The sequence below is a fragment of the Cyrtonyx montezumae genome, unplaced genomic scaffold, assembly GCF_038088225.1.
Source record: "Cyrtonyx montezumae isolate F1298 unplaced genomic scaffold, pur_monq_1.0 scaffold_0, whole genome shotgun sequence".
Classification (NCBI taxonomy): Eukaryota; Metazoa; Chordata; class Aves; order Galliformes; family Odontophoridae; genus Cyrtonyx; species Cyrtonyx montezumae.
Genome location: NW_027071824.1, coordinates 51,039,012 through 51,052,130, shown reverse-complemented (window position 1 = coordinate 51,052,130; position 13,119 = coordinate 51,039,012). Strand labels below are relative to the sequence as shown.

At 35.3% G+C, this 13,119-nt stretch overlaps 1 protein-coding gene across 1 annotated transcript in view; it reads right to left on the bottom strand.

Annotated features, from left to right (window-relative positions):
• Nucleotides 1–13,119, bottom strand: part of REV3L (REV3 like, DNA directed polymerase zeta catalytic subunit) — a 111,027-nt gene that overhangs the window by 45,055 nt on the left and 52,853 nt on the right. The window contains exons 5-11 of the mRNA XM_065735017.1: nt 11,626–11,722; nt 4,946–5,040; nt 4,274–4,378; nt 3,254–3,338; nt 3,020–3,168; nt 2,595–2,723; nt 503–737 (exon numbers count right to left, since the gene is read on the bottom strand). Coding sequence (XP_065591089.1) covers nt 503–737; nt 2,595–2,723; nt 3,020–3,168; nt 3,254–3,338; nt 4,274–4,378; nt 4,946–5,040; nt 11,626–11,722 — 895 coding nt within the window. The remainder of the gene's footprint in view (nt 1–502; nt 738–2,594; nt 2,724–3,019; nt 3,169–3,253; nt 3,339–4,273; nt 4,379–4,945; nt 5,041–11,625; nt 11,723–13,119) is intronic.

Sequence of the window (13,119 nt, the reverse complement as noted above, 5' to 3'; positions counted from 1 at the left end):
AGAAGAAATCAGTAATCTTAACATTAAAAGTATTTAGGCTGTGATCTTTCGCAATCCAGCAAAGAGAGCAACATTCATGTTTTAATCTAAGCTTTGAGAGTGGAAATTAATGGGTGTTCTTCTCAGGCTTCTGTGTCAGTCTACACAAGGTTATTTCTTAAACATTCAATTCAATGAAAGTTGTAGGCAAATGCAGTATACAAGATACACTTTGCATTTTTTGTATTATATCCATGCGTTATTACTTTAAAAAGAGTTTACTCATATTGAGACTTGTAGGAAAAAAAGCACTACACAATTTCTCCTCAAGCAGTAAACAAGAAGCTTAGGTCTAGCCAAACTTAAAACATTTCATCTACATCCACTTATAAAACTTAGAAGTTGCAGCATCAGCTGATTTTTCTAATGCTGTTAAAAAAGAGACTCCTCTATAATCCATATTAGCACACCTAAATACGAAGGTGAAAGAGGAAAGGCTAAGTAAAGAAAATCACATATATACCTTCTTTTTGGCCCAGGCTCTTCAATGCTGCTGTCCCACCTCTGGGACATTATCAAGCTAAGTTCCATTTCTTCTTTCTCATGCTGTGGCTCATTTTCTTCATCGTCACTGTTCTGAGAATTTCGACAACTTCCAAGGGAACGATGGTGAGAGAGTGCTTTGTGATGCTCCATCTGATATCCATCACTTTCCAAACCAGCCAGCACATCAATCATGGCCTCATCAGCACTGTCCACTGCAGAAAGAGCCCAAACAGATGGAGTCTGTATTTTGTACTATTTGTTAACCACTACTTACAATCTGCTTGCAAAACAAAACCCTGAACATACTAGTTTGCTACTGTTCAAAGCAAGGCAGGCTAAAGAAACAAAGCTCTTTGCATACTTCTTTTTTCAGTTTTATTCTTATTTTGCAAGCTCTTTATCTACGATATTAACAGTTTGGTTTTTTTTTTTGAAATTATTTCTATTTCTGCCCTCCTGTTCCAAATGCAGTAGATTCAGTGGAAGGTATTTCTCTCTTCCTCCACCCTCCCATACCTCATTAAACTCAGTCTCACTCTCCCCTTTTCTTTCAGCATGAGTGCCAACTTCTGAAGCATCCTTGCCTTTCTGTTGCCCTCTCCACTTCAATGGCTTTGCTAACTTTGTTGGGCACTTCTCTCTGTATTGCCTGGAAGACCTTCAATCACTGCATCTCATGAAAGATGACACTGATTTTTACTTATTGATTCTTCTCTCCTTCTGTCATTTACTGTAATGCTTAACTTCATTTCCCTTTTCACGTAACCTACTCTATTCCTAGGCTCTTCCACTCTTACACCAAAAATTCATCCGATTTTACTCCACCCTTAGATATGATTTTTATTTCCTTTATGTGAGGGCAACACATTACTCACAGACACCATTACTCATGAGACACAAGGAATTAGCAACCATATGACTAAAAGAAAAAGAAGAAACAATGAAGTATAAAATTTCCACCTGATTCCTTAGCTACTGAAAAAATACCCATTTCAACATTGCTATTTAGCTGAGCAACTCAAACAGCCATAGGGTACATTGATGTAATTTCAGTCACTTCTCATCCACTCAAAATAATCTTCTCACTCAAAAAAAAAAAAAATGTCAGCTCACATGTACCTTCTATGCCTATGGTTCTCCAGATAATTTCAAATCCCTGCCTATAAAACTTCATGACCAAAATCTTGCCTGTTCTCTGAAAAATAAAACAACACTGAAAAATACTCTGTTTCACTTAATCCATTCTTTTGTTCTCTGCAAGAAAAAATTGTATATTTTTGTATATTGTATTGCCCACAGACATATCTTGTTGATTATATATATATTCACACTACAGATGTATCAAAAGTATTGGAGGCCAGGAGTTTTTCAGTGTTTTTTTCCTTCCATGCTTTGTAGCACCAACTTTAGTGTATATTAACACCACATGTTATATTTATACTATTCTAAGTATCCTGTTATATAAACTATGTGCTTTCATCTCCTCTAGAGACTTTAACTATTTCTAGCTGAAGTAATTTTCCATTCAATTTGGTGAGTTATTGTTTTCCCCTCACGTCACCCAAATTTGTATGCTGTCATGGTCTCTAGCCCTCTCTAATGTTTCCTTCTTGCTTCTTTGCCTTCAATCATTGTTTTGTATCTATCTACTTTGGGAAATATTTCTTCTGCAGTTTGTCACTATCAGCCTATGGTATATCTAGATAGCTGAACTTTCGAAAGTAGTTCACGAGCACGTTCTCTGAAGACATTTTGAAAGACAGTCAACATCCTTTTTAGTCTAATTTTCGTCCTACCACCGAAGAGCATAATGAAGAATAACATCTCACAGCAGACTGCACTGAGCTCATCTGAGGACAGGTTAATGAACCAGTAAAACATTTAACTTCTACAAATACACTGTCCTGGTGAAATTATTAGAAAATAAGGTATTTTTGCAGTAGTAGTGGAAGATGCGAAGTTTCAATTTGCTTGACAAACTCTCTGAGGTAATCAGTAGTATAATTGAGCACAATAGAGTATGGAAAAATAAAACAGTTGGAAATTAAAGCCACTCCGGTCATACTTACAAAAAACTGTAGTTTGACTCAGTTTTTGAGACAATCGATGAAAACTCTGACTATTCTCCACAATGTTTAGAATTGCTTCTTCATTAATAAGTGCTTCCTCTTCTTTATCTGTATGCATCCTATTGGATTCTTTAAGAGAAGATCAAAAAGAGAAGAATAAAACTTCAAAGAGTCACATACATCAATACACTATGAAAGAAAGGCAATTTAAATGGATTTTCCTTTCAAGTATGTTTCTGTTATTTGTTACAGCAATTTTAGAAAGGTTTACTCTAAAAAATAAGACAATAAAGGCAAAACTAGCCTTCACTTTTTTCACAAGTGACAATCAGATCTTACTTGGCTTACTTCTGCTAATAGTAAATACAGTCAAAGCGCGGCACAGATTTACACTTAAGCAATTACAAGCTATTAAAAATACTCACCTTTGTTCATCTTTTTATCTTCATGCACTTCTACCATATTAGCTGGTGTACACTGTAAGGCTTCTGGAGAAAGTACCTCAGAATGTAGTGTTAGCTCAGCAGAGAACTCCTCTGATCCATTACTGTAGTCCACTGATCCTGACAACGTTCTAGTTAATTGAAAACCAGTTTTTAAACGCCTATTTAAGGTTTGCACAAAATATTATTGTTTATGGAAAATGGCTAAACACTCACACAGAGAAGTCATTTTGCTTGAGGATTTCTTTAAGTCTCTTCTGAAAATATTTTTCACTCTCTGTTGCTGGCACAAATCCACGGTCTTTAAAATAAAAAAATATACATTTGTTATTCACTTTTACTTGGACCTATCAACAGTGTGAGCAAATTACTAATTCTATTAGGAGATAGCTTAAAGTGGAAGTGTCCACTAAGTGCCAAATTTGAGGGCTGATTTTTCAAGTGTATTTAAACACTTTAAAATACTTCACACATTCCCACTGATCTCATTTTCATTTGTAAGTATCAATGGCATTTAAAATCATGTTGCAATTACATCAAAATGAGCATCCAAGAAAAGACTATTTAATCAGTGAACAATTTTGAAAATCCTGGTTTATGCAGCCTGAATAGCATTACACAGAAAAAAAAATATCACAGAAAGAAAGCAGTTTGCCTAAGCCAGGAACACACCTCCTTTCTTCTTGCAGTTTTCTGACTTGCTTGCCAAATATCATTCATATTTTAAAAGAAACAGGCCTAGGTTCTACAGAGAATATCCTTATTCATTATGCAATTAATCTGCAGAGCACAGTCTTCCCTGTGTAATGAATTTTACATAAAAATAAGGGATTTCTCTATCCTTCTATATAATTTTCATTTAACATCACCTTAGCTTTAACTCAAAGGAACTGGTCTTATGCATAAATACCATGGGAAGCTTCAGGATAACAGATTTAATTTTGCTAGTATTTAAACATTTAAATGTTTTTCATCATATAGTATAAAATCTTAACTGTCGTTATCATTCATTCAGCCTAGCATACTCCGCAGCAAACAGAATGAAATGTTTTATATCTTACTTTAATATCAAATACACATGCTGGTCAATCAGTAAGCTTAAAAATGGGAAAGAATATATCTAAGAAGTCCTGAAATTTGATACACCCATTTGATTTCTATCTTCTACTCGTTTCCCACTGAAAATGGGACAAATACCTGCACAATATACTTTTTTGTTTGTTTGTTTGTTTTTACCTTGAGAATCTGGTGTCTTAATCTGCGATGATTCACATTTCTCTCTCCGTCTCTGCTTTTCATCTTCCCATATAGCTTGCAATCCAGGGTTTCTACCAATCTGGGCTAAAGTACACAATAGGTGAAGGGAAGTCTGTCAGCATGATGAAATGCATTCTTTCCCCCATATTAAAAAACAAAACAAACCAAAAAAAGCTTACTAAAACACATCTTCAACTCTTGCCATTCTAACCTTTAATTATTTTTACTGCAATTCTTGCCATACTGAAGAATTCAGTGTTATGTTAAAGCTATGGCATACAATTTGTTTTCCAGATCTTTAACAGGTCTTGTCACAAATTTGCATACGTATATTTAGTGCATGAATATATATACACATATATGTGATGTTGGTTTTTCACTTGTAGATATGAAGCCCTCTGTAGTCCATTAACAAAGTCTTTTATTTTCCTTGCTGCTCAGAAATAAAAACTATTCTCAAAATATGCTTTCTTCTGGAGTTTATTCAATTTGGTTATTTATTTATCTTCTCATAAACCTTAGAAATGTAGAAATTAATAGATTACTAACACTGAAATCTGGATTGTGCCTTAACTGAGCTCAATCTTAAAAGAAGATGACAATATAGTTGCTGTTATAAAATATTTATGTGAAAAGTTATCAATGCTTCACCTTCAATATCCAGTTGATTTAAAATGTCAGCAGCTACTGCGTCCACCTCCAATTCACAGGTACTTTGTGGCTCTACACCTTTCAACATTAAAGAACTATGACAACATAAACAGAGTAGGTTAATTTTATCAGTATGTTATTTTTAAACATGCATAATCACTGTTTTCTAACTGAATGAACATCGGAAGTACTTCAGGAGGATAAGGGAATGAATACAGAATTACTACTTCACATCTTAACCTACAAAGTATTAAATTAATGGTCATATCCAAACCTAATTAGGTGAAAGAAATTGTTACTTCAGTTTAAAGGGATTGTTTTTTTGTGGGAAGAGAAATAATTGGTAAACAATTCTAAATACTACAGCATTTATAATAATGTTCTCCCCATCAAATACAGTATGAAATGTCCTGTAGAAATCTCTCCCAATAGGGCCATCCATGTTAGTATGATCTTACATCCAGAAGAAATAGCAGCAAAAACCTTCCTTCCTCATTAACCCTTCACAAAAAAAAAAAAAAGAAGAGGCAAAAAATGTTTATTTTTCAGAACATCTTTTTTTTCTTCTCTCTTCTCCTCCCCTCACAAATGCTTGAGGGAAGACTGATAAAAATAAACAAAGTATTAGCATCTCAAACATAAGTACAAGTAAGGATAACTGACTTAGTAAAGTCTTGAAATATTAGAGACAGATTCAAGCTTATTTTCTAACAACCTGATCATCACCCTTTTAAGGAACAGATCTGCTAATGTCAATGGCCTTCACCTGTTGCTACCAATTAACTAATTTTAAGGAATCCATGGAAGAATCTAAGAAAGAAACTTTCTCTAAGGTTTATGTGGAAGCCTGTTGAAGATGATCAGAGGGCTGGAGCATTTCTCCTACAAAAAAAAGGCTGAGAGAGCTGGGCTTGTTTAGCCTGGAAAAAAGAAGGCTCATCGTTGCCTTAAAAGAGAGCTTGCAAAAATCGTTAAGAGACTGACATGAGCATTCTGATGGTGACAGGACAAGAGAGACTGGTTTTAAACTGAAAGAGGAAAGACTTAAGGTAGATGTTCAAAGAAAATTCTTTACTCAAGAGGGCTGGTGTGACCCTGGCACAGGCTGCACAGAGAAGCTGTGGGTGCCCCATCCTTGAAGGTGCTCAAGGCCAGGTTGGATGGGGTCCCAGGCAGGTGAGCTGGGAAGTGGCAGCCCTGGCAGGGTTTGGAACATGATGAGCTTTAAAGTCCCTTACAACCTGAGCCATTCTATGACTCTAGGAAACCCTTTCAAAATTTTTAGGGAAAGATAAAAAAAATCTATTCAAAAGCACTGAAAACTAAAATAGGCTATTATTTAACTAAAATATGCTCTTTTTAGGATTCTTTGTATATGTTACATTAACTGGTGACTCAACATTTGCATGCATTCCTAAATAACCTACTGTAGCAACACAGCCTCAAGAATCATAACGTGGTCTTTAAAATGTAATTCAACAGCATTTCCAACCCTGTCTGTAAGCCTTCAATAGAAGACACTATAGCACAGATAGGTAGCAAATGTCATAAAAAGCTGAAGCTCTCTGGCATCTTCTGTGGAAGGTAAGTATTAAGCTACTTAAAACTCTGAAAGAAACATAAAGTTAAACTGCTTAGATACATTACTTCTGTTGTACGAGCAAAATTCTAACTACTTTTCAGAAAACACCCCATGGAAAGAGCAGTTTGTAGTCCATGTTGTAAATGAATCACCAAATGAAAAAAGTAGTCAAAAAGTAGCCTGGTAGAAGTTGTAAAGTACTTACATAGAATCCATTAACAACTGTAAGATAATATATATTAACATATGGCTACCAGCCTCCCTAGTCAACAGTACTATAGTCAACAGTACTATTTCTGAGCAGTTCTAATAATTAAAAGAGGAGATCACAGAATTTATACATCAAAGCAGCTCAGTCTTCTAGCTGAAGTAGACTGCCCATGACCTAACGTACACTTAAAGGACTATCCACTGTCATCACCTCCTTTTCCTAACAATCACGATGTCAACTGAGAAACAAATCTATAAGATGATCAAAATGCATTCTTTCCACATCACGTACTTCAGGTGCTCATACTCAAACCATTCAGAGACTGTCTGCACTGCAGGTGACAGGACCTGCAGCAACCTGAAACTTGCATTTTGATCACATAATCTAAAAGAACTGCAAGACCACTGGGAAACAACAGCGAGGGAGGAAGCTGCAAAAACACTGCTGTTACTTTTGCTGGTTTGCTCATCTCAAACACTCACAACATCACACAAACAAATATAGCTGACTAGCAGTTAATATTTCTTGAGAGACACCCGAAGTAGTCTGCTCCATAGATTGCCCTATAAATATATATGTATATAGAAGACTAACCACTGGACTCATATCATACTGCAAAAGACAAGATAATGTCAATGTAATCTAAAAAAAAATCACAATTTGAGGCTATTTTTATTAAAACAAGGTTGGAAAAATATCACTTAAAGTCCTAGTCAACTCTCTTCATAGCATCTAAGCTTTTGTAAAACAAAAACCAGAATTGTTTGCAAGGCACAACTCAGAACACAGATGTATCAAAGGCGACTTTAAGTGGGGAAGAGCACAGAAACCTATCTCTACGAGAACTAAGCTTACTCTGCTGAAAAGCAAGACAAATGAAAGTTGCAGAACAATGTGCTGCCATGACTAGGCTACTAGAGATATATTTAAAATTCATTTAAAATTCCCTGTTATACCCACACACAAAACTGAAAAACTAAAACACAAATCTAACGTATATATGTAGAAAAAGCTCCAAATCAATTAATTTGATTCGAGAACAGGAAGAGAAATTCAGGAGAAGGGTCTTTATTTTTTGAAGTTTGTTGACACTATCCACTGCCATAATAAATTAGGATGAAAGCTCTGCTCAAAGACAGTACTGAGGTTTGGTTCATCAGGTGCTGAGAGACACTGAATTAAAGCAAGAATTGACATAGTATTAAAACTATTAAAACTATTAAAACCACTACAGTTTGCTACATTCAAAGCCCTCAAAAATCCTGAAGAATGGACATCAAGGTCAGTGTCTTAATTCATGAACATTAATGACAGGGTAGGGAAATGAGTTCTTTGATGACTGTCTCAGGTATTTATAATGTTAAACTAAGGACGGCAGATAAAAAATGAATCCCATAGAGTAAGTAAAAGGTGTCATTCCACTGACAAGGACTCTACCCTTTCACATAATTATTTTAATATTCCATATTCTGTTCATGGAAGAACTTTCTTCAGCTGCAGTATGTTCCTATGACTTGAATAATACACACATTTAATTAGAGACCAAGCGGCTACATAAAAATATGTACATTCTCACAAGCGAGAAAAGCAATCATGACAGCCAGAAATCTAGTAGAAATCTTTGACATTACATAACTGTTAGACTGTAATAGCATTATATGCCATTCCCACATACACTAGAGCTCGATAGCAGATCTAGGATTTATGGAAGAAAACACTTGTCAAAAAACATCCTAACAATCATTCTGCTTTTAACACACCATGATCAAGTGGGAAACTTGATCATGCGATTACTCCAAATCTGATCGTTACCAGAAAGTTCTCGCTGGAACCCATGGAAGTGTTTCATCATTTATTAACATCTACCAAAGGAATACCATAAATGTGTCTCACATGAAGAACTCCTTGTGTTAAAGGTGTTGGATAGCACTATCAGGTTTAAGTGAGTAACGTCTGTTTTGAAGTAGGCCTTATATGTTCCATATCTGCTAACACCATCTTGCATCATACCTAAAAGCCTTACAACATCAGGGATTCCCAGCCACTACTGTCTTTGGACATTTGCCCACTTCATAACAGAACCACTCCAGAATTAGATCTAAAAAAACTGCTTCTGGCTTAATATAGTAAGCTAAAATATCAGCAAGAGATGTACCAGCAGCAAGACAGGAGATGGATGGAATATACTGGGAGTAGAGTGCTATCCAGTACTAAGCAGTGAATTCAGTCACCAAGAAAGTTTGGCACAGTTTTTAGATGTGTTTTTGAAAAAAGAATTAATCACTGGTATTTAATCACACATTATGCTGCTACTGTTATATACAGAACTTTAAAACAATATTTTGCATATTACCTAACACCCATCCAGCATCAGATTTCAACATTTGCTATACTAGAAAAGTCGAGAAATGCCAACTTGGACAAAAGAGAACTTGGTATCACACACAGCAAGGATGTGGCAAACACATGTTGGAATCTCTCTAAGCTGATTCTGAATGTACACAAAACTAATTGAACAGATATCTTCATATTTATACAAGACAGTCCTCTGCATTATGTGGTATCATTTGATTGTTTTCCCCTTCTGCTTTCCCTTGAAAGACCAGCTAATAACAATGACCAGGTAACAAGTAGCAGAATATTTACAAGATACTGAAAGCTGATATAAATGAAGAACAAAGACTTCAGAGTTCAGTAATGACAGGTAAGAGACACTCCAAGCACTGCTGGAAACAGCAGTCAGATGGTGAAACGCAGTAAAGAAAAACCTTGTACCGAGAAATTCACAAAGCATTTAAATATTTAAACTTGAGCTCTTCAAGGAGACTGAATGAAGAGATTGTGCTGGTATCACACAACAAAGAACATAGCTATACATAGAAAGCTAATGTTTAGAATTAAGAATGTACTTTGTTAAAAAAGAGGAGGAAAAAAAGGCAGAAGGACAGCTTTACATGTATCTAGTAATGTTACAGACTGCAAGAATAAAACTGCACTGAATGAGAGAATTACTTAGGTAACAACTGCAAAGGTTTCTTTGGATGGAAATCCCCTATACTTCTAACTGTGTGAGAATTATCCTCAACTTGGTTGATCACAATACTCACAGGATAATTCAACTAATGTGGGTGAATGTTTTCAGAATTTTAAAGGAAATGAAGTAGGAAGGTAATTTGAAAGTGGGACAAACTAATAAGATAATAATAAGATTGTGATTACAACAACACCGTTTCAAGTTGATGTTTCCTATAGTTAGTTAATCCAGGAGAAATTATGAGGCAAAGAATTTCATGTAGATAAAGCAAAAAGGAAAATCATGAATGGAAAATAGTTTAGATTTGCTACTTTGCAGTGGCATGTATATCCTACAGCACTTGAAACACAGTCATGATAGCAAACCTGTAATAAAATAATTTATTTTGTAGACAAAGGAACATTTGACACAATATCAAATGGGAAGCAATTTAAGTTGGAGGAGATGTAAATTAGTTCCTGAATTATTAAAGCGAGTAAAAAGCTGGCTGAAGGTAAAATTCCTACTGGTTATAGAGAAAAGATAGGAGGGTTGATAGAAAATTCTTAGCAATGAATATAGACAAGTTCTGAGGACTGAATTTGTTTCACATCTTGTTAATATTGTTGACAGGAAATGCAGGAGTGTACTAATAAAATGTGTTGATAAGGCAGGCTGTCAGACATACTGCAGTCAGATCACAATATCATAAAACAAACTGTATAATTGAGAACTAGAAATAGGATGGAATTCAGAAATGGGATAAAAGATCCTATGTGAACTTGTAAGGAATTCCAACTGGAAGATTATCACTCAGATAAAAAGGAAAAGGAAAAACGCCTTGTATTAAGGAATGCAAACATATGCTTTTTCTTATTAAAGTTATTCCAAGTTGCAAACTGTAGGCTAGCAAATGTCTAGAATAAAAGAGGAGCATAGAAGACAGACACAAAAATTCTGAACTGAGATTCTTACATACTACTGTTTGACATGGTCAAATTGGAATACTTGGGCAGCACACTATTCATCTTACTTAAGACTGATTACAAAAAAAGAATCTGCAAACTGATGTGAAAGTATTCTCTATAATTAAGTAGTTTGCTCTGAAAGTAATGCCTCTTATTTATTTTCATGGAATATACAACAGATGCAAAGAGCATAAAAATACTATTTGATAGAGCAAATTCTCAGCTATAGCACACTGTTTTTCAACATAGTCAACATCATTAGCTATGTATTTTCACTAGCAATAGAAGCCTGTATGCCATGCCTGTGAAAATCTGCACTAGTACAGTTACTAGTACACTGTCTCTGTTGCTACTGCTGAAACACCACCCACCACCTCAGCATTTGGTTTCCATAAACATTCAGCAAGTATCGATAAACATCAATGGATGTCACTTTTTCTGCATGGAGGAATTCAATTCCACACCTTCACTTCATATGCACTTCCAGGTCAGATGTCATTGTGTCAGACTGCCTTTCTGCTGCCATCTGTGGCGTGGCAACAACATGCAATGGAATACAAGCAGGAATGTTCAACCTCTACTGTCATACCACCAACATTCTCTCCTGATGCTGTGGGCCAACTAATGAAATAGGAGGCATTACTTTTGGAGCAGCCCTCCTATTAATTTATTTTGCTTTACTGTAGAAGTCATTAGCTTGAAACACATTTTCTAAGAAACAGAAAAATAAATTTTAAACACTGTTGTTGTTATTTCCCATTCAGATTTCTACCAGGGCTTACAAGATATACCTAGTCTCAGATGATCAAAATACAAAGAAACAAAATATCAATCCTTTGTGTCAACCTTAAAAGTGGGACCCGAACCTAGTAATACATACAAGCTGAAAAAATTAGACATGCTGACCTTGGTATTTCATCTTCTTCCCATTCGATGAAAGAAGAACTGTTCGAATTTGCTGCAGAATTGATTCTGTGATGCTTACTTCCACCTGATGAATCACCTAGAAAGAAAAATAGTAGGAGAAGCTAGTTCATTTATGCTTCAGAAATTGTAGCTATTATTTAATGTTATCAAAATGCTTCTGAAGAATAAATAACACTGCATAACATTGGCTTCAAAAGATCATTTAAATGACTTGACTTTCTTAATTATATGTAGGCACGTATAAAATGAAAAATGTTTTCAACACACAGAATTAGATTTGCTGTGGTCTACTTCTATCTAAACCTAAATTATAGCATTCTTCTTTCAGTGTATGCTTACTTAGCCTTAGGTAAAATTCAGGATACCCAAGTGTCTGGGTCCTCAGGTCAGATCCCAGTGGAAAAAAAAAGCCAAAGTAAACAACCAATTCTGCTTCATACGTTTTGTCCTTCTTACCTATTAATGCATCTCAAATATACACAATATATGTGTGGCCAGATGCAGCAGCAGCTACATAGAAACCTAAAAGGAAAGTAGACGTCTGATCTACAAATTCAGAAAACATTCTTTTAAGTTTGCATGGGGGTATCAAGATAAGGAAGGTCATGCTGAAGAAGTCCCCTCTGAAGATTCACCACTTCCTTTGTGGACTCCTTCTGAACCTTCACTCCTCAGAAGGGGGAGCAACAATACACATAGAATGTAGCATGAGGAAGGAAAAAAGCCTATGCATGGAGACAGAGGAGGGAGAATTGGAGGAGAAAACTTTAAAAAAAAATGTCTTCTACTTCAATGCAAAAGAGCAGCTGGAACCCTGAATTTGCTCAGCTATATTGGTTTGTGCCACAAACTGACAGGTTTTTCTTCTGTATTAATACGAAAAACTTCTAAAATTGTTGAAGATAGCATCAATTTAACTGTCAGAAGCTTTCAATAAATATTCACTAGAACATGTAGTTTTCTTATATAGTTTTAAAAGCAAGTTTTGCAAACTTTCTCAGTTAATTTTCCACTACCTAGAATAACAAGGGTAGGAACAGCTCATTTAGCAGAAAAGCCACGAATTACAGTATTACTACAGAACTGTGAAACATTATGCCAAAAATGCCTTATAAACTCTAAGCACTGTTGAACTGAATAGCTGTGTGTCATAAGGACAACACATCACAGCAGCTAGGAAGGACAGTAAGTTAACAGGGAAAATTTGCCAACAACATACTAATTTTTGAAAATAATAAGCATTTCAAACACCAGAGCAGTTTTATCATATTAGAAGTATTTGAATACATCTAGAAAGTGAAGCTCAGGTTCCTGTATCAGTTTGCTTCTTCCTTCAGTAATGTTACTCACATAGACTGGAGATTTAACAACACTTAATATCCCCTTTTCTTGACAAGATTTTTTAAGACTGTAACACAGACACACTAAAGTCTTTTAGTGTCATACAGAAGAACATCCAACTTCTTAAAAGTA